The sequence below is a fragment of the Diceros bicornis genome, chromosome 3 (genome assembly GCF_020826845.1).
Source record: "Diceros bicornis minor isolate mBicDic1 chromosome 3, mDicBic1.mat.cur, whole genome shotgun sequence".
NCBI lineage: Eukaryota > Metazoa > Chordata > Mammalia > Perissodactyla > Rhinocerotidae > Diceros > Diceros bicornis.
In genome coordinates this window covers 18463158-18485041 of record NC_080742.1, presented here as the reverse complement: position 1 = coordinate 18485041, position 21884 = coordinate 18463158, and the positions used below count along the sequence as shown (strand labels likewise).

Here is a 21884-nt window from a genome sequence, read left to right as displayed (position 1 = left end):
AACTTCCTAAAGAAAAGATGAGTACTTCTCTCAAAATCAGTGCAAGAGTTTAACTGAAATGCCTTTTCTCAGGACCACCAAAAATATAAAATTTTAAAAATAAAGCCACTTTATTTCAGCAGAGAAATTTCAGTGTATAAGATGTTACACCATTTACTTAACATCTTAATGAGAGTGATTCTAGGTATTTTAGCTTAGATGTTTTTCCTAAGACATTTTAATGAAGGCAAACTTTGTAATTAGTGGCCTATAAATTTAATTGTGTCTTCACTCCTATAATCCATTTAGTGTCCCCCTTTCCTGAACTAGCTTACTCAATTAGCCCTTATTGTTTTCCACCTCTAAGGACAGAGTAAAACACTGTATCCTAGAAGAGAGGCACTGGCCACCAATGTTTCTTATGTAAGTCCTGTTTTGTTATGGTCTTTTGGGCTCCTAAGCAGTTTGGAGAAACAGGGGCAGAGATAAATCTTATAAGGGGCACCTATTGTTACTCTTAGAAGTTCACTATATGGCCCAAGTTTCAGGCAAACACGAGCATTGGTTGGGTCTTTGTGCTTGACTTTGCCTTGACTAATGCCTGTCAGTATTTTCATGAGTCATTTTGAGTGGCCAACGGTAAAGGTCTCAGTACTAAGCAAATATTATTCAGTTAACTACATTGAGAAGAGGTTTATTCAGGCAAGATAGAGGGCATCACAACACAGGTTTCATAGATTGTGATTAAATCTAAGCTATTTGTCATAGTCTCTAAAGCCTTGGGAGTATGCGTGAGACTGAGCTAATTCCTCCGGCTTTTGTAAACTGAGTTTGGTAGTAAACTCCCTTGTAAATACACCATTGACATGCATTTCACCTTGCATTTCTTTATCTCAGTTCCCTGAACCTTAAAAATAAAATGTATAAATATATTCTACCTTACGTGGATTTACCGATTCATCAGTGTCTAAGGGTTCCACATTTCTAAATTAATAATTCTATAGTTTGTTAATGCGCACATCAATCTTCCTTCTAACGACTTATTCTTGTTAATTTGTAAATGCTGACTCAGACGTCACTAGGAAGATAATAGTGTCTGTAGTAACGGGTCTTAATCAGTTTCAGGAGTATTTCAGAGCAACGGACATAATGCTTCTTCATGTTTGCATCTGGTTTTTAACACTGTCAGACGTTTTGTGGGGTAAATTCATTATTACAAACATGTCAAGGAGCTGCTCACATTTTTATTGCACTAATCATCACAAAAATTAGTTTAACTGTATTAAAATTTTTAAAATAATGCATCCATTGAATTGGAAATTTCTTTTATAAACATAGATGTTTGAAGAGAACATTGGCCCTGCAATATAACTCTTGAACTTTTACATATGATCTTATTTGACATTATCCTTTCATATCTCAGCTGTAGAGAGAGTTAGAGACATGTTTACGTCACCTAGACATGAGAGGTGGTGCTGAGACACATAGACGATGTGTCCTAATCACTTCTTCACTTCCTCCCACTTCTTCACTTCCCCCACTTCTTCACTTCTTCCCATCAACTGTCCCACTCCAGCAAGGATTTTGCACTCTCAGAAGTGTTTTCTAAGATACAGTATATAAGAATTTAGTGATCTGCTTTACTTCATAAAGAAAACTGTAAGGAACAAGGTGGAGAAATGAGACTCCATGTCCCTCTGCATAGTGACACCTGCTGGGCGGTAGCCCACAGCGACTTTTAAGCAAGTACCTGCTCATTTTACAGGGGTCAAAGCTCATTTCTCCCGCTGTTCGCTGTTCGAATATCTAGTCTGGACAAATAATTTCCACTTAAATATCAAAGTCAGTTCCAGAGTTTAACAAGTTTATCTGAAAATAGTGCTTTAAATATACCCCTGATATCTAGAGTTGTAAACCTCTATCTGTTGGCATAATTCAGAACAGCCTTTCTCCAGAAAATTGTGAAATAACTTCTTATAATTATGTTTTGGGAGTATCCTGGAGAGAAGGGTACTGGATATGAGCCAAAGCAGAGAGGTCAACAGAGTTACTGCCTTCGGGGCATTAAGGAAACGCAATAGGAAACAATACTCATTAAAAGGATAAACTTCTGCGACGAGATTGTTGGTGTATCACTACCGGTTTTAGAAAATTTGCTGCAGGAAAAGGACAAGACTCATGCCCTTTTAAAAACGCATCTCTTTGCCTTAAAAGGATGCAGTGATCCTTCTCTGGGAAAAAAAACTGGTTTGCACTTTGATGTTTACAGCCAAGCAGAGCCTGTACGCCTTCCAAGGGCTGCTGGTAACCAACCAACCCTTGGAGCGCACCCTGTGAGTCGCTCACTCCACCGCGGGCTGCGAAGGGGCAGAGTCGCTCCGCCGGTCCTCCGCTGTCGCCGCGCATTTCTGCGTCTCCGGGCCGCGTGTCCGGTCGCCCCGCCCGCGCCCTCCGGCTCCGGCCGCCCTCCGGGCGCTCTCTGGGTGGGGCCCCGCGCCCTGGAGATGCGGCCGGCGCGCCGGGCTGGGGATGCGCCGCGCGCCGCGTCGCTGTAACCGGACACCGCGCGCTCGCCCAGCCCCGGCCACTTTCCATTCACTCGGAGGTGCCGTACTGAGCGCCGCGGAGACGGGCTCCGGTGCCGCGGATTCCTTTACAAAGAAACTCAGGGGACCGGGAAGAAGGAATCTCACCGCGGGGCCGCTCCAGAAATTAAGGTCTTCTGGCGAAGGGACTGGAGACTCATTCGGAGCCCAACCGGCAGCAAATTGATGACTTTTCCGTGCTGATCTCTTCCCGCCTCGGTAAGCTGGATTCGTTTTTTCAGCATTACAGATTTCGCAAAATATGACTTTTGGGTCTGGGTATCGACTTGCACACACACCGGTGTGCTCCAGTCTGGACGTCTTCCTAAGAGCACATGCGAGGTGTCAGGAGCTGTGCCCTTGCCCGGAGCCCGGCTGGAGTCGTTTCTTTAGGTTGTGACACCTGCGGAGAGTTTCAAGTTGAGTATTTCAGTGCCTGCTAAGGTAGAATTGCTCAGGAGGACATAAAACAGTCCTTTTCTTACATATTGTTAGTGTTTGATCAGTAGAAGTGAAAACAACGAGCAGCGTGGTCTGAGTTAAAGGGAAGAAGTTACAAAATGGGGGGGGGCACGTGTAAGACACTTGTCTTGCCGTCTCTTCTCGGGGTGAGTTTGAAAGCGCATTGCTCTGTTGCTTGCTTCATTTGACCTGTCGTTTTCTCTCCAAGATTATTCTTTGCAACTTGTGGCATATGTCCCTTTTGGGAAGACATATCAGATAAGATACTGAACACAGCAATATGTAAAAATGTGTAAATATTTATCAGCTTGCTTAATAAAGAGACAAAACAGGCATATTTATAGCTTTTTCTTTTTTGGCTTTAACTTTATTATAATGTCAACAAAACCAGGGAGCAAATTACTAAGGGAAAGTCATCCCATAAAATCAATTTTCTTCTAAGTTAATTTAGGGATGACAGGGTGAAGAGGTTGTGGAAGCAGGAAGAAACTGTTTCTTTTGAGAATTACCAACACAAACATCTCTAGGGTTTCCTCCATCTGTGTGGTAAAAGAGGCATGTAATTTTGTTTGTAACTCTCATAATATATGTACCACCTAGGAAATCAATTTATAATTTTTGTGTAAAATAGTATGTTCAGTTTAACTGTGCTTTTTCTTCTGTATTAATGAAGCTGTTGTTTCTATTTTACTGGCATTTCTTTATTGAATAAAATTATAAGATTTTAATTTTAAAACCCACATGATATTGAAGATCAGCATTGTTGTAACCTGTAAAAATAAATTTCTAGATTAAACTCTGTCATGTCCTTTTATTGTATAATTATGCTAGACTCAAAATGATGGGGTTTCTTTTATGGTCCTGAGTTTATTTTGCATGTTGTGGCCACTAGAGTTCCTATAGACCTGTAGTTACACAATACTGATCTTCCTTGATACTTGGAAATTAGTTAATAGCATGTATCAATTTTACAGTTATGGTTTCAAACAGTAATACTTGTCTCTCTGATTTATCTTTTGGAATTTTGACAGCCCACTTTCTGGTTGATTTATTTTAAATATGCGCTGAGGGATACGTGGTTTACTGGATTGCCCAGGACTAGGTCATTTGTTTGAATTTGGCACGAGTCCATGGTTACCTCATCTGCATCATTATTTAACAGCTGCATGGTCATCTGTATAAATTGGCAGATAACTAATTCGAGTGATTTTAGTGATCAAGGATTGAGCACAGAGAGATTTGTGTGTAGAAACACCATTTCAGAGACGATTACTCCAAAAGAGCTAATGCATATGGAGTGAGTGGGTACATGTGAATATTCATGTGGGATTTTCCTCCTACTACTATATTTATGGTAGAAAGAGAAGTTTTCATTCACTAATACCATTCTCAAGTCTTTTCAATGTAATGTGATTTTTAGAGACAAGATCAAGTTTAAATATTGGGTTTCCTTTGGGAATCAATTACTTTTTCCTGCTTGCTTTGTTCTCCTTTAATATTAGCATTATTTTGCTAGAAGATGAAAGAGTTTCTTTCTTGCAAAGACTTCCAGACACAAATGAATCAAAGTCAGATTTTGACATCTAAGAAGCAAAGTCACAGCACCTCCTACTGTTTACATGACAGTAAAGTTCACATATGTCTTTTGTGAATAGGGTGCTCTGTCTACATTGCTGGTTTTGTGTATGCTCCTAAAATGTGAAATGAAATATAACAAACTTGTTATCTCTCTTTTAAAGGTATTTTCCCTTGGATATCAACTTGCAGATCTGAAGAAATGTCATTCCGGGCAATTTGCGTGTTGGTTGGAGTATTTGTTTGTTCTGTCTGTGTAAAAGGATCGTCTCAGCCCCAAGCAAGAGTTTATTTAACATTTGATGGTAAGAAAGTTGATAAACACTTTGGGAAAAATGTTATTTGAGGGCTTTTTTTCCTTTCTTATCCAGACTCAAAAATTAATAAATTAAAGACAGTAAAATCTTGTTGAGTATTGATTAATTTAAAAAATATTTACTGGACTGCTTTTTGGATAACATGGCTATTTTAAATTATTGGTTAATAGACACAAAGCTCTATGTTGCATTTATTTATGAAAAATGCTTGAAGTATATTCTGTCCTTTTTAAATTCTTCTGTGTATGCATGGGGAGATGGTGAAAAACTCAAGCCTTGGATCTTTGATCTTAGTAGTCACTTGGTTTTGTTCAGAAACACCCCCCTTGTGCTAATCCTCATCAGCAGAAAGAGCTATGCAGGGTTAATTACTGAAAAATTTCCCTGATAAATTTTGGGCCTTAACCTCAAAACGCGCCTCTTCTTATGTTGTTCTAATGGTGTTTCTTCTATTTCCACAAGGAGTTCCTGAGGTTGGCAACATCTCCTAAGTAACTGAAAAGGACCTAAAAGAATAGTTGGAAATATGCTTTTGATTGCTGTTGAGTACAAATGTTATCTTCAGAAGCTTAGGGAAATGAGTGTGATTTCAAATTTTCACAAACATGAAAGGTCTAAGGTCCTCTGAGGGAATGGTTTGCCAAATGTGTGCATGAGCTTTAATGTATGTGGTTCAGACGACATAGAGATGGATATTTTCAGTCAGTCATGTAACCCGTACTAATGGGACAAATGGATCAGGAAGATCATCCTGTCAATCAGCGTCATTTAGATTTTTATTGCTTCTTTCAATTCTGTCTCTGTGTAAACCTCAGTGTCACTGGGCATATTTTCATTTTCACTTGAGAAACAATACACTTGCAGACTTTTCTGTAGCAGGTTGTCTTTGAAACTCTCTGTTATCTTGAATTTGAAACAGCAGTATGACTGACACTTATCAGTCAAATGGCTATTTTTTTTTCTTTCTTACTTAAGTTGCCAAGTGCTTTCCCCAAGGTCATCATAAGCACTGAAGGAGCCTTATTTAGAACTTAGAGTGTGTGAGCTTCTAATTGCCTCCTTGGCTTCTAAGCCAAGCATTCCCCTTAAAACTCATGGCTATCCAGTTAAGTTGTGAAGAAAGGAAAAACAGGCCCTTTGAAGTGTCCTTTTTCTTTTTTTAATTACTAAAGCAGCCTGCAGTCTGCTTACACCTTTTCTCCCAAGTTGAGAACTATAAAATATCTAATCAAATAAAAAAGAAAGGTAATAAGGAGCCCTACAGCTTCCCCCCTATTTTCTGTATTTCTCTCAGTACGGAGAAAGATGGAGTGGTCTCGTAGATTAGGTATCTAAATCTATTCTCTCTATTACATCAAAACTAACCAAACTTTTTTTAACCTAAACTTAACCCAAAATATGTAAATATTAAAAACAAGTGTGTCACCAAAGATGTCATTAAGTCTATATTTGAAAAGACAATTAAAATTTATCTTTTACAGAGGAAATTAACTAGTACAATCTTTTAAAACCAAACTTCAATACTATGTAGGACAGTAGCTGCTATGTACAGAGTGACTAGAAGTTATGATGGGCTTTTAAAATATTACATGTTTAATATTTTAAGTGCTCTCAGACTCAAAACAGATTCTTGCAGAATAAGACTTACTTACCTTAATTTATAACTATGTAGAATACAGCATAATAAGATAGGCAATTGATCTGAAAGTTCTATAATTCCTGATATTTTATTTTTCCCAAGAATCTTACTAGGAAATAATCAGAGAGATAGACTATCACTTAATTTGGGTACTGTTTTAAGGAGATATATCAACAGGGAGAATAAACTTAATGAATTCTACAATTTCTAAATTAGTACAAAAAAAAAAACCCCTCCTAATATGAACTATGTATTAGGCAAAGTATCATAGGAAAAGTACCTTGGGCAAAAACAGTTGTAAAAATATATAAATTTTGGTCATTAATTCATAGTCATTTTCTTAAGAGATCTGCCAGTATACCTTCTTGAGATGCCTATTCCAAATTTCTTATTATTTAAAGTTTCTCATTGACTTTATGATGAATTCGTGAGTATCCCACTGAGTAGGTTACTAAATTTCTTCCAGAGTGGTTTAGTCTTGTGATCAAAATATAAAACTTTGTACAGGGTTCACATATATATAAATATATATTAATTTAAATACATATGAATATATACTTTAATTTATTTCATATTTCAAAATTTCTATCACTCTTTCTCCACCAAAAATCAGCAATTGTAAGATGCTTTTGAGAAAGTTCAAATAATTTCAAGTTACATCCGGCAGAGGTCATTTGCATCTTTGTATTCTCTTGTAATTACCTTGCCTCCTGGCTCATTTGTCTTGAAATCTTCTCCTTCACTTTAACTTGGTCCTCTGCCTGTCTCTTTCTGGGTGGAACTTGGGAAGAATCCTCTCAGTCTTATCTTACTCACAGTCTGGTTAAGAATCACAGTCAGTTTAAAGGTGTGTGAAACAAGAGATCTCTTCTCCCATCCAAGTTCCATGTCTTCTTCTTGTTGTGGGATGATGGAGAGATAACATTTGGGAAACAGTGATTTACAGATTTGCCTTCTCTATTGATCTAGCGCAAGGTCAACCAGATGGTCATCAGTCCTATGGGAGAATGCACTTCAGATGTTATTAATTAGTTACATTTGTGCTAGCTAAATCTTGCATGTTAAGAGAACTGTGACTCCTATTAGATATTACATTTTGTAACTTTTATAATTCTTATTTTATGCTAAATAGCTTTTCCAATGAATATAAAGTTCATGCAAATGCTTTTTGTTTAAGTAGAATTTTTGTTTAAAAAAAAATTCAATAGTTTGACAGATTCACATTTAATAGCATTATTGTCATTGTATTTTTTTTCCTAGAAAATCTTTGGAATCTATAAGGGTCATAAGGAAAGGCAAGGCTGCATAGACAGAACTTGTTTTGGTTGCTAATATGCAATGGAAAGCATTGTTACAAAGATTCTGCCTTCATCCGGTAGAGATTTTAGCATGTAGTATTTTACAAAATAAGGAATAAATATTCTATAGTTTGGTAAAAGATATCAGTTGCATGTAATTTTAAGAAAAGGTGCTGAGCTTCAGAAAAATGGGAATATTCTCTATATTTGAACAGATATAAAGTGTGATTACTGGGTTAACTGTGTTAAATATTGTTTCTATTTAAAAATGAGGTAGATTCTTATAAGATTACTTTCTCAGCTAGTAATTCAGATTGTGAATCTAAGATGTTCAATTTATTGGCACAAAGTTGTTCATAATATTAGCTTATTATCCTCACTATGTTTGTAGGATCTATAGTAATGGTCTTTTTTTTTAGTTGAGGTAAACTGGTTTATAACATTATGTAAATTTCACATGCACATCATTACATTTCAACTTCTGTATAGACTACGTGGTGTTCATCACCAAAAGTCTAATTTTCATCCATCACCGTACAAATGTCACCTTTTACTCCTTTCGCCCTCCCCCCCTTCCCCTCTGTTCTCTATGTCTATGTATTTGATTGTTATTTTTCTTATCTTCCACGTATGAGTGAGGATAAAGATGTAGTAATGTTAAGTTCTGATATTGATAATTTGTGTCTGCTTTCTTTATGTTCTGATTGATCTGTTTAGAGATCAATTTTTCCATTTTATTGATCTCTTTAAATAATCAGCTTTTAGTTTTGTTGTTATTTCCTATTATTTTTCTGTTTAATATTTCCTTGATTTATGCTCTGAAATTCAATTATCTTATTTCTTCTTACTTTGTGTTTAATTTGTTCTTCTTTTTGGAACTTCTTAGTATGGAAACTAAAGTCACTGATTTGAGAACTTTTTTCTAATATAAACAGTTATGCTATAAATTTTCTTTGAGACACTGCTTTTATTTTGATAAATATTTTGGTAAAATATGTTTTGGTTTTCAATAGTTCAAAATGTCTTCTACTTGCTCCTGTTATTTTTTCTTTTATCCATGGGTTATTTAGAAACATGTATAATTTACAAATATTTGGGTATTTTTAATGTATCTCTCTGTTATGGATCTCTAGTTTATTTTCTTGTCAAAGAACATATATCATGTGCTTCTAATTCTTTAAAATTTATTTAAACGCATTTTTATAACAGGGAATACAGTCTATAGTAAAAAGAATGTGTATTCTGCTTTTGTTACATAGAGTGTTCTATTACTGCCATTTAGATTCAATCAGGTGATAGTTTGTTATGTTTTCTGTATCCTTACTGATTTTCTATCAACTTGTTCTTTGAATTACTGACAGAAGAAGTTGAACTCTCCACCTATAATTATGGATTTGTCTGTTTCTCTTTTTAGTTCTATCAGTTTTCACTTAATGTTTTTGAATTTCTGTTACTAGGTACTGATGTATTTAGGAGCGTTATGCCTCCTGATGAATTGATCTCTTTTCCATTTTGAAATATCCTTGATTATTCCTGGTAATAATCCTTGTTCTGAAATGTATTTTGTATGTAATACTTTTATCTTTTTTGTATAATGAAAAACACCAACAAAATTTTAGTTATAATTAAGTGGGGAAAATGTTTGTCATAATTCCAATGGCCTCTAGGAAATTTTTATGAAAATGCTAGGAAATATGTTTAAAAAGACATATATTTTTGATATACATGAATGTATGAACATTATATTGGCAATGTAGTATAGTAAGAACAGCATTTACATGAAAATAAAAATATCAGCATTTTCAATCCATGATTCCTCACTAATTAACTCTGAAATTTTGTCAGGACCTCAGTTCCCCCAACCAGGTTAAAAAAAAAAGAAAAATTGAACTGGGGCTGGCCCAGTGGCGTAGTGGTTAAGTTCGTGCGCTCCACTTCGGCGGCCGGGGGTTTGCAGGTTCTGATCCCCAGAGTGGACCTACGCACCACTTATCAAGCCATGCTGTGGCAGGTGTCCCACATATAAAGTAGAGGAGAATGGGCACAGATGTTAGCCCAAGGCCAGTCTCCCTCAGCAAAAAGAGGAGGATTCGCAACAGATGTTAGCTCAGAGCTAATCTTCCTGACACACACACACACAAAAATTGGACTAAAGTTTTCTCTAAGACCCCTTGTTGCCTTAAAACTATATGATATTTAAGCTTAATTTTGTTTTATAAATATTGCTTCCTTTGAGGAAGTGTTCTGAAATAGTTCCCTTCAGTGCTTTCAAGAACATTTTGTGTGAAGGACCTGGGCGAGGGAAGAACAAAACTAAACAAATAATTTTTAAAAATTCTTGGATTTTGGAGTTGTACAGAACTGGTTTTAAATCATGGTTGTCTGCTACTTTCTGGGTATGCTACATTGGGGTAGCTACTTAATCTCCCTAATCCAGAATTTTATTATCTGTAAAATAGGAATAACACAAACCCCATAGAACTGTTTTGAAAATTAAATGAATTAAGTTTGTAAAGTGTGTTGTGTGGTATATAGTTTGCCTCCTATGACAACACATGAAGCCTTGTGTTAGAGTTAGTATTTATAAATTTTTGTAGAGCAGAAATGTGGTCTTCATTTGTACTGTGATAACTTTCCCTCCACTTAGTGTAGAGATTGCTATTTGTTATTGCTCAATAAATATTGACTTAACATAAATTTTGATACCCTGTAACACTACACCTCTCCAACCGATAGAGCCTTGGTACACTACAACCACCCTTCAGTGGATTTTGGTTAATTTAAAACCAAGACAGGTAGAGTACAACAAATGTTCATTCTTCATCATAGCGCTAGAATATAAACAGCATGTGAGGGGACTTTTTGTTACTTTGTGAACAGATGGCTTTAGACCCATCCCCTAATACACAGCTGATGGTCAAGTATTTTCTATCTACCTCCAAATTTTTTCCACCTTATATACTAAAGATTCAATGTATTCTGGGAATTCAACTTTTATATTAACCTTTTCCAGTTAATTCTCAAATCTCCTTCTAATTATTCTGTTTCCTTCCCTAATAGACATTTCACCTCTATAAATTTTAGATATTTTCTGCCAGAGAGTTTTTTGTGTGTTTTGATCAGAAGCCTAGTTTTCTAATGTTAAAGGTAAGAGGCCTCATATATACTCAGCCTTCCACAGGGCCTTGACTGATGGCCTGTCAGAGATATCGTCTTAGTCCTTAGTACCACTGGCATCTATATATGCTAGCATGACTAGATATGTCTAAACTTTTAAAGTATTTTTTGCCCCAAATGCGTGATTTTTTTAACATTCTATTTTCTTTTTTTTTTTTTTTGGTGAGGTAGATTAGCCCTCAGCTAATATCCGTTGCCAGTCTTCCTCCTTTTTTACTGAGGAAGATTAGCCCTAAGCTAACATCTGTGCCAGTCTTCCTCTATGTTCTATGTGGGTCACCACCACAGCATGGCTGACAAGGGGTGTGGGTCCACACCCAGGATCCGAACCCGTGAACCTGGGCCGCCGTAATGGAGTGTGGCGAACCTAACCACTATGCCATGGGGATGGCCTCAACATTTTGTTTTTTAAAAGTCCAATTTTTTTATGATGAGCTTGAACTTAATAAGACCCCAGTCTACTTGGTTTACTTCTTATGATTGTCATGGCATACTGCATGGCTTGAAGTTGTAGACAATCTTGGGGCATTTAAGAGTCCCATTAAACCTCAGGAAGAAGAGCATGTGGGATAGATTCTGATCCATGTCTGCACCATGATATGAAATATGTCTGTATAAATGTCTCCATAGAAATATATAAATAAAATAAAATGCAAATAGAAATCTATCCATACAAATACCGAGCATAGGTTATATACGCACACCTAAAGCAATGCTGTTAAATAGTATATTAGAGTTTTTATCATACCTGTGATGGATAAATTGAAATTTATTCAGGAATGTTTGCTCTTTGGAATACTTTGTGTGTGAAGAACCTAATAGACCTTAATATTTTAATTGGATATTTAATTACTAGATTTGTTAATCTTGTATGAGCTGATGAGGATATATATCAAGTTACTGAAAGAGCAAAATTTCTTGTTTGTCTAAGTTTTAAGATTAGATATCAAATGCAATTCAGAAGTTCACGTATCCAAAATTACACAGCAGCTCCACTTCTGATACCAAAGAAACAACAATTCAGCCATGTGGATGTTTGTCTCTCTAGTACAAACCTCTGAGTTATCAGACATTATTTTTCTAAGTAATCCTCATGAATACTGGATTACCATTTTTATTTATATGTTTTTAGGTCTAGAAAGATAATATCCTGAAATAAAGAAGTAGGATAAAACTAGGGTGCACTCCATATCCCATAGGCTTCACAAAGCCTGAATATCATTTTACTGAATAAGCAGCAGTCTGGCTCCACTTCAAGTTTTCGTTGGGCTCAAAACTCTTATGAGTTATCAAGGTGCCCATGGAAATATTTTAAAGAACTTTTAAAGCTATGACCGCTCAAAAATAAATTCATTGATAGTTAAATGCATGGCAGAAAAGTCAATTATTTGTGACTGCTATTAACTCTTTGCTTGTGTTCACTAGAACAGTAAAGACTTCCTACCACTAAACTGCTCCTCACCTTGTTTAAGCTTGTAACTAATTGCCTAAAACTCAAAAGGAAAATAGCATCTAAAAGATTAAAACTCCATAAAGATTTCTACTATTTGGATACGTTTTTCCTTAGCTAATATTGGCCAGTTTTCCAGCCCAAGGTTGAGTGTTACATTTACATTTACATGTGCATGACAGTGGTTTAAAAACATAAAAATGTCAGTGTGAGTTGTATAGTGAAACAAGTATATTAAGTGTAGAGATGAGGCTTGCGTAAGGTTATCAGTTCTTTTCAGTTATTTACATTGTGATTCTTTTTGCCTTCTTACAGTGCTAAATTTTCTTTAATAAAGTTGTCAAAGTCTCCAGGTCATCGATCATGTATAAATGAAAGACGATAGAATGTTACAAAACATCTTTTATCTTTTAATATCTGCCTCATTTGACAAGAAGCTGAGTTAATTAAGCAACATATAAAAGGACCCCTGTGAACTAGGGAGCTAAACCCAAAAGCTGATGAATTGTTGTTGAACAATAAACTCAAAATAATAAATTGCCTCTTTATGAACGCTGGTAGCATTAACATTACAAGGCACGTTTGTTGCGAACAGTTTCTTATGGTTGCCCGAGAGATAAAAACAAAGCAGTTTTTCTTGATTTCTCCATTAATCTTGGACAGTGCTCACTCTGGTTGTATTAAATCTTCTGGAATATTTAGTTCTTGGGAAAACTTGTGTTACTGCAGTTTCCTTCTTTCTTTCTTTTTTTTTTTTTTTTGGTGAGGAAGATTGGCCCTGAGGTAGCATCTCTTGCCTATCTTCTTCTTTTTATTTTTGCTTGGAGAAGAGTGGCCCTGACCTAACCTCTGTGCCAGTCTTCTTCTATTTTGTATGTGGGACATCACCACAGCATGGCTTGGTGAGTGGTGTGTGGGTCTGCGCCCAGGATCAGAACCTGTGAAACCCAGGCTGCTGAAGCAGAGCATGTGAATTTAACCACTACACCACCAGGCCAGCCTCTGCGGTTTCTTTTAATTCCCCTTCCGGTGGTCTCAGTTAAATGACAATTAAACATCTTAAATAACACCTTCATGTTTTAATAAACCCAAACTCAACGAGGGATGCTGTGTGAATGAGAAGCTGTCTGCATTCTTCCCCTCTGAGAGTGTCACTGAAATCAGGAAGGAACTGATGAGTGCAAATGTGAGCCGAGACTACCTAGAACATAAAGAGCCTTAAGCAGAGTAGCACTAAATTTGTGATACAAAGAGCAAGTTAAAACTGTTATAAAATACAATGGGACTAGAAGAGAGAAGAAATTGCCAAGAAATTCCATATGTCTATTTTTCCCTATAATATATATTGATACAAGACTCTAGAAGTCAAAATAAAGCAAAATCTATTTCATAGCCTTGAATTGCAGGAAAGAAGTTTTAAGTATTGCAAGGAGTGTCTCAGGAAATATTAGGACAGGAATGTGTTATAGTGATATGCTGTGGATATCTTTTTAAAAGATTTTTACGAAAAAATTGGAAATCCATATTGTCCTGTCATAAAAAAGTAATTCTTGTTCTAGGTGACTTTTCATGGGTTCTAATAAGCTTAATTCTGTTGCCAAAAGATGATGTTGTGATGGTAAGCCATTCCTACAGTTGAGGACAAAAGGGATGCTGCAGTGATCTGAAATGAGAAGAGTGAGCTTATGTGCCATATTGATTTAGTCATCCAACCAAAGCAAGTTCATGGAAAAAATGTGTCATATGCCATGATTATCCATAGATACGTGTAGACATTTATGATTGAACTCTCCGTCAAATGAAGATGGCTCAAGGGATGGTGGATAGCTTATTTTAAATCTGCTCACATATTGATTAAATATGTGATATGTTGCTGTTCACATATGTGGAGAAAAAGTATTTATTGTATAGCCTTTCTTTGCAATTTTGATTTAGAAAAACCTAGAACTAAAGATATGCATTTTCCGTCCTTCATAGATGTATGCTACTGTTTTATCTTCTGTGTTGCTAAAATATTTTTGGTAGTTTATTTGTATTTATTATGATAATCACTAACGTTGATATTTCCTTTGTGCCAGGCCGCAACCTCAGTATTTCATGTTATCTCATCTAGTTCTCTAAGAACACTGTGAATAGGCCCTATTTTTATCCTCATAAATGGAGATACAGAGAAAGTAACTTGCCTGAGGTCACAGGAGTGGAAAGGGACACGATTAAAACACAAGCAGTCCAATTCCAGAGCCAGAGCCATTTCTGTAGGTGCTGCTAGAATTAGTTTTAAGCTCCACAAAAATCAAAATTAAAAGAATGTTTTCTCTGGGGCTGGCCCTGTGGCACAAGTGGTTAAGTGCACGCGCTCTGCTGGGGCGGCCCGGGGTTTGCCGGTTCGGATCCCGGGCACGCACCGACACACCGGTTGTCAAGCCATGCTGTGGCGGCGTCGCACATAAAGTGGAGGAAGATAGGCACGGATGTTAGCCCAGGGCCAGTCTTCCTCAGCAAAAAAAAGAGGAGGATTGGCAGATGTTAGCACAGGGCTGATCTCCTCACGAAAAAAAAAAAAAGAATGTTTTCTCAGGAAGGCATTCTGTAAACTCGCTTTATCATGTTACAGGTGTCAAGTAGACTTTCACTTTTCTCTTAGAACATGAAGCTTTCCTGAAAATAAAGGAAATAATATTCATTCTCTACACCAGCCCTAATTCCCCCTTTAATTTCAGGTTCATCAAGATGAGGATGAGGGAATTCCCCTGGAATGTGTTTATTTTGTTGCTGTAGGTGAGGTCTCCCTTTGTGGCTATGGGAGCACGTCTGAGCTCAGACAGAGGAAAACTATAGAAAAGTTTATTATTCACTCTCCTCAGCTCACTGTGCCAATTTATGAGAGTGTATCTCTGTGAGTTCAATATGGACTACTTTACCTTAAAGAAAAAAAAGATGGATTCAGGTGTTCTTTTTTATGGATACCATTGCAGCATCAACTAAATACAGCACTGAGACACACTCAATTTTTCCATTTCCTAAATATCTTTTATATAACAAGGTTTAAGGAACTATTATTTTGGTTTTAGTTCTATTACTGTTAAAAAATAAAAGTATTGAGGAAGAGAGCTGCTTTGGGCCAATCTCAGCACTCCTGTGTCTTCTACGTGTTCATTTATGTGTTACTGAGGACTTCTGTTAACGAAAACACATGAGAAAACAAAGCACAGAAAGGTTAGATGTTTCTAAGGCAAAGTATAAGTTGGCAAGAAGGGCACATAGAAGGCAGAGCTGAGGGCTGAGCTGTGTGCTATTTTAGGGCAGCACTAGCCATGAAGCAATGTGCTGAGCTGTAAAAGATGGCAAGGACACTCTACATTTCCAACATGCATGCTTTTCAAAAGCAGTCATCTCAACTCTCCCTTCTTATTCATTGGTAATGAACTGCCTTTGAGCACTGAATAGTGATATGTTATTTATGCAAAATGCTTTTCACTTTTTGGAGAATTTCTGCATGTTACCTGGTTTGTTACAGAATGCCTATGAAGTAGGTCGGCATGGAGGCCCAGAGAGGCCAAACGTCCTGGCTAAGGACCTACAGGTTGATGGTAGCAGAGACAAGACCAGAAGAGGGAAATGGGATAAGAAGAGGAAAATTAATTGTGAGCTGTGATTGTAGAGAATCAGAGACACTCTGCAAATGCATATTACAAAATCTGTAGAAATGCCAGGCCATTAATATGAATATCAACAAATTTGCCTCATGCTGTTTGCTTCCTAAAGAATGCACAGCACTGTAGCTTTAACATACCTTCAATTTTTAATTAACTAGAGATTTTTTAGCAATAATTTATGGATTATTATATATCAGACTTTAAATATATTTAACACCACATTAGAAATTCCTCTAAATTCTCTTTGAAAAGATTGAGGCAATTCATAAATACCAAAAATTCATATTTTTATTTGTCTCTGATTCACGTAAATTAATGAACATTCTTTCCTTGTCTTGCCTTTCCCGTTACTGATCTTGTAGTCAAGAGTTTCATTTGATGTGCTGTGTACATCAGGATTCCATTTTCCTCTTCATCAACTCCTAGAATATTCTACTCTGCTCGTCTATGTATCGCCTTAGAAGGAAAGCCATCATTGGAATAATCTTATGTTCTAGTTTGAAGTGATGTCAGTGCAAGTGCCTAATATTCTTGCCTTTCTCAACTTTAACACTTGCTAGTGTTTAAGACTCTTGATAATAAAACTATGAAATATCCTACCTAACTCCTAAATTACTACCTCGCTGAAACTATTTTCTTATAAAAAAATGAGCAGGTACTAGACTTTGAATCCAAAATTGCTTATATTTCATCTTATATATAATGTAATGGCTAATGTTAAGTCTCTAATCGATATGAAATTAATAGAACAATAGAGGAGTCAAAGCAATATAATTTTACAGAAGATAATTGCTATTCCTCTAAGAAGAGGGTCGGACTGCTGATCTCACAAAAAGAAAACATTGAGTCTCTGTAGGAGTAACCGCGCTAAAAAAGCAGTGGCTAAATTCTTTCATGAAAAACATCTTTTTTAAAAAAATTGAGGTGTAATTGACATACAGTATTATATTATTTTCAGGTGTACACATAGTGATTTGACGTTTGTGTACATTGTGAAATGGTCACCACAGTAAGTCTAGTTACCGTCTGTCACCTCACAAAGTTAATACAATATTCTTGACTATATTTCCCGTGTTGTACTTTACATTCCCGCATCTTATTTATTTTATAACTGGAAGTTTGTACCTATTACTCCCCTTCACCCATTTCACCTCCTTTCTAATCCCCTTCCTCTCTGGCAACCACCAATCTGTTCTCTGTATCTATGAGTCTGGGTTTTGTTTTGTTTGTCTGTTTTGTTTTTTAGATTCCACAAATAAGTGAAATCGTACTGTATTAGTCTTTCTCTGTCTGACATTTCACTTAGCATAATACCCTCAAGGTCCATCCATGTTGTTGCAAATGGCAAGATTTCATTCTTTTTTATGGCTGAGTTGTGTTCCATTGTATATATATACCACATATTTTTTATCCATTCGTCCACTTGATGGACACTTAGGTTGTTTCCATGTCTTGGCTATTGTAAGTAATGCTGCAGTGAACGTAGGGGTGCAAATATCTTTTTGAATTAGTGTTTTTGTTTTCTTCAGATAAATTCCAGTAGTGGAATTGCTGGATCATATGGTATTTCTAGTTGTAATTTTTTGTGGAACCTCCATGCTGTTTTCTATAGTGGCTGCACCAATTTACGTTCCCAGCAACAGTGCATGAGGGTTCCCTTTTCTCCATGTCCTTGCCAACACTTGTTATTTCTTGTCTTTTTGATAATAGCCATTTTGACAGGTGTAAGGTGATATCTCATTGTGGTTTTGATTTGCATTTTCCAGATGATTAGTGATGTTGAGCGTTTTTTCATGTGCCTGTTGGCCACTCGTATGTCTTCTTTGGAAAAATGTCTATTCAGGTCTTCTGCCAATTTTTTAATTGGATTGTTTTTTTTTGATATTAAATTGTATGAGTTTTTATATATTTTAGATATTAATCCCTTATCAGATATATGATTTGCAAATATCTTCTCCCATTCAGTAGGTTGCATTTTTGTTTTGTTGATGGTTTCCTCTGCTGTGCAGAAGCTTTTTAGTTTGAGGTAGTCCCATGTGTTTATTTTTGCTTCTGTTTCCTTTGCCTTTGGAGTTAGGTGCAAAAAAACATCGCCAAGACTGATGTCAAAGAGCTTTCTCGTTGTCAGTGCAGTTGAGTCTATTCTCACTCCTAGCGAGTCTGTGTGCAGCAGAACGGAACCCTGGCTGGTGTTTTTATTCCTAGGGTTTTCATGGCCAATTTTTTCAGAAGTGGGTGAACAGATCCTTCTTCCTAGTCTGTCTTAGTCTGGAAGCTCCGCTGAAATCTGTCCACCATGGGTGACCCTGCTGGTATTTGATGGTGCAAGATAGTGGTCCTGTTTCATTCTTTTGCATGTCTCTCCATTTTTCCCAGCACCATTTAAGAAAGAGACTGTCCTTTCTTTGTTGTATATTCTTGCCTCCTTTGACATAAATTAATTGACCATATATGTCTGGGTTTATTTCTGGGTTCTCTATTCTGTTACACTGATCTGTGTCTGTTTTTGTGCCAGTACCATACTGTTTTGATTTCTACAGCTTTGTAGTATAGTTTGAAATCAGGGAGCATGATAATTCCAGCTTTGTTCTTCTTTCTCAAGATTGTTTGGCTGTTCAGGGTCTTCTGTGGATCCATACAAATTTCAGAATTATTTGTTCTAGTTCTGTGAAAAATGCCATTGGAATTTTGATAGGGATTGCACTGAATCTGTATATTGCCTGGGGTAGTATGGACATTTTAACATTTTTCCAATCCATGAGCATGGGATATCTTTCCATTTATTTGTGTCTTCTTCAGTTTCTTTCATCAATGTGTTATAGTTTTCAGGGCACAAGTCTTTCACCTCCTAGGTTAAATTTATTCCTAGGTATTTTGTTCTTTTTGATGGCAATTGTAAATGGGATTGTTTTCTGACTTCTCATTCTGATAGTTTGTTATTAGTGTATAGAAACAGATATTTGTATATTAATTTTCTATCCTGCTACTTTACTGAATTCATTTATTAGTTCTAACAGTTTTTTGGTGGAGTCTTTAGGGTCATTGAAAACATCTTATTTCCTTAGTGTAGAATTTCACTTCCTAAAGATAGAGTCAATTATGGACAGAGGATATATATCTGAGGAAAAATAGATGCACTATCTATACACATACACACACACACACACATACACATGCTCTATGAGTAAAGATCCATTATATTTCAATACCAGTGTGGTCTTTCCTAAGTATATATTCGCTTGTAAATGCATGTAACAAAAACCGAGAAGTCAGGAAAAAAGCTATTGTATTCCTGGTATCATTATAAATGTATTATTTATACGTTTTCTTACTTTAAAGCTTCAAATACCACAAATTTATAATTATATAATAATGGGATAATTGTCTTGGCAAACACTTTACTACGTAAAATATTACTGTAACACTTAGGTGTACAGTAACAGCTTGGTTGCAAGTGAGCTGAGGAACAGAACAAGAAAAAACTCTGGTGACAACATATTTGTGCATTGCCTCCCTCTCGTTACTGAGGGCTAGTAATAGTGAGAACAAAATGGCTTGCTGAATAGCAACCTGTCAGAAGGAGGTAATCCATTTTTAGTACCTGTAACAGGAATATACTGGGAGTAAATAGGGCAAATCGTATGTAAAGGCACTGTAAAATAAATTTGTTCACTGTGCTTGCTTGTTTTACAGCCAGTGAAGTCTTACAACCCAAGTTGCCAGTGTTACTATAGTTAGCATCAATTGCCAATGAGTTAGCAGAGTTCCAATTATAGCATAGGAAACATAATCTTTTATTATGTGCTTGTGTTTTCTAAAATCTTCATTGCACAAAATTTAGATTAGAAAAGACCTTTTTCTTTTGTAAATAGACATAATTTTGTACAAACTGTGTGAAGTGCAGCAAGCTGGCACTTTATTCATTACTGAAATTTGATAATGAACACAAGGGGTCTGAAGATTTGAGACAGCACTAATGAAATTAGAAACTGAGAGTAAGGGGAGTCGAACCCCCTAGTATTCCCTACTTTGCTTATTTAGGTCAGGTAGAAGTAGTATATGTGGGCTCAGAGTCTTAAATGGTTGAGACTATTACATATAAAAACACAATTCCAATAGGACTGTAATTCTTAACACAGGGACCTCTTGCTTAATGAATAAGTCAGTAGTAGCAAAGTAATTATAAAATTGGCTTGTATAAAATAAATAATATTTTTATTGAATTTCATTATGGAATTAGAGTTATGTCTATATGTATATAAATCATTCAATAGACTGAATTGAAAACTTTTAATAAAGAAACTTAAGGTGGACCAGGCTTGTAGAATTTTGGATAATATGATGTGGTGAATATTTTGGAGCTCTTTTTATAACTTTTCCAATCTCTTAAATACCCACTGTCATAATTCAAGCAAAAACAAAACCTCATGACTTAAATTATCCCTTGATTTGAAAAGACTTACTGGATAATTTATTTTGTGTCAGTTGCCAATAATAGCCTTAAGCATTCTCTAAACATTATCAACCTAGTTCTATATTCACACCTAAATGTTATTATGTCATCACGGTGCAGACAATGGGAAGAGACTGGAGTCTCAGTGCTATTATGTACAAATCTGAGTTTAAATAGAAGTGTCTTCCTGGCATCAAGGCTTTAGCTTTTCTTGGTCCATCCAGCCAGATTGTCGCTCCATAAATTCAGACTAATGGGCTTTTTTTTTTATTTTCCCTGAACAGAAATACTCGGAACATTCCAAGAGACTAGAACATTAAGCTGGAATAAAACAATGAGTGTATTATCATCACCAAAAGAGCATTTTGAATTTTATTAGAAGAAACCAATTAAGATGTTATTTTCAAGCCCAGGGCCTGGCACGGCTTCAGAAGGTTACTTTCCAGAATGCGGCAAGGGTTTAGCTGGCACAGAGCAGATCTTTAGCTTAGCGTCTTGACAGCTTTAATGCACATGCAACTGGGATTTTTTCTTTAAGCTGATTCTCTTAAAAGCCATGCTTCCTGCCACTGTTCAACATAATTGCATCAATTCCATTTTCCATGAGTACTCAAAACCTGCTGATATGACTGGAGTTTTAAAACCTTTGTGTGAAAATCCAATTATGCATAATTTTTTAAGGGGGTCTGATAATGCATATGCCTATGCAGTTGTATTTTTTATTTTAATATCTAAAGAAGGATAAGCAAAGAGATCTTTATGATAGTATGATATAGTTTGATTATTCATTTAACTGTATCAACTACAGTGGTTTAAGCAATTTTTCTGTTACAGGAAGGAAAGAATGATCAATAGGCTGTATTTCATCAAAGGAAAAAGCAGCACATATCACTTTGCTACAGAATAATAAAATATTCTGATTTCAGGTGAAAGGAAATGATTGCCTCTCTCCTTATTATGTCTGTAATATCTATGTCTCTTTTTAAATGTGTTTATTTTCAACAGTTTGTCTTTATAGAATCTTTCATAATGATCTGTATTGGTTTACTTCATCTCATATCCTTCTACTTTTCTGATATGTATTTGACACTTTTCTATACATAGAGTTATGTATAGACATTTCAGATATTAAAAGTGTAAAATATATTTACCTTGCATCTATTTTCCTCACATTGCTTCTTTGATTTTTCTTCTTTTCTTAATTGAAGTGAGAAAAAGATTACCAAGCTTAGCCTGGAATAATTCACGAAATGGTGAAAGCACCTCAGATCCCAGGTGCTGATGGAATGTGTA

The 21884-nt window shown here is 36.0% G+C and overlaps 1 protein-coding gene across 4 annotated transcripts in view; it reads left to right on the top strand.

Annotated features, from left to right (window-relative positions):
• SEMA3C (semaphorin 3C) overlaps window positions 1–21884 on the top strand; it is a 296048-nt gene that overhangs the window by 121271 nt on the left and 152893 nt on the right. For 2 of the 4 annotated variants that reach the window (XM_058524356.1, XM_058524386.1), the window contains exon 2: window positions 4766–4906. The exons of 1 other annotated variant lie outside the window; for it this stretch is intronic. In XM_058524356.1, coding sequence (XP_058380339.1) covers window positions 4766–4906 — 141 coding nt within the window. Of the gene's footprint in view, window positions 1–2578; window positions 2784–4765; window positions 4907–21884 lie in introns of those variants that run through there. One more of the 4 variants, XM_058524365.1, reaches the window with a different exon arrangement.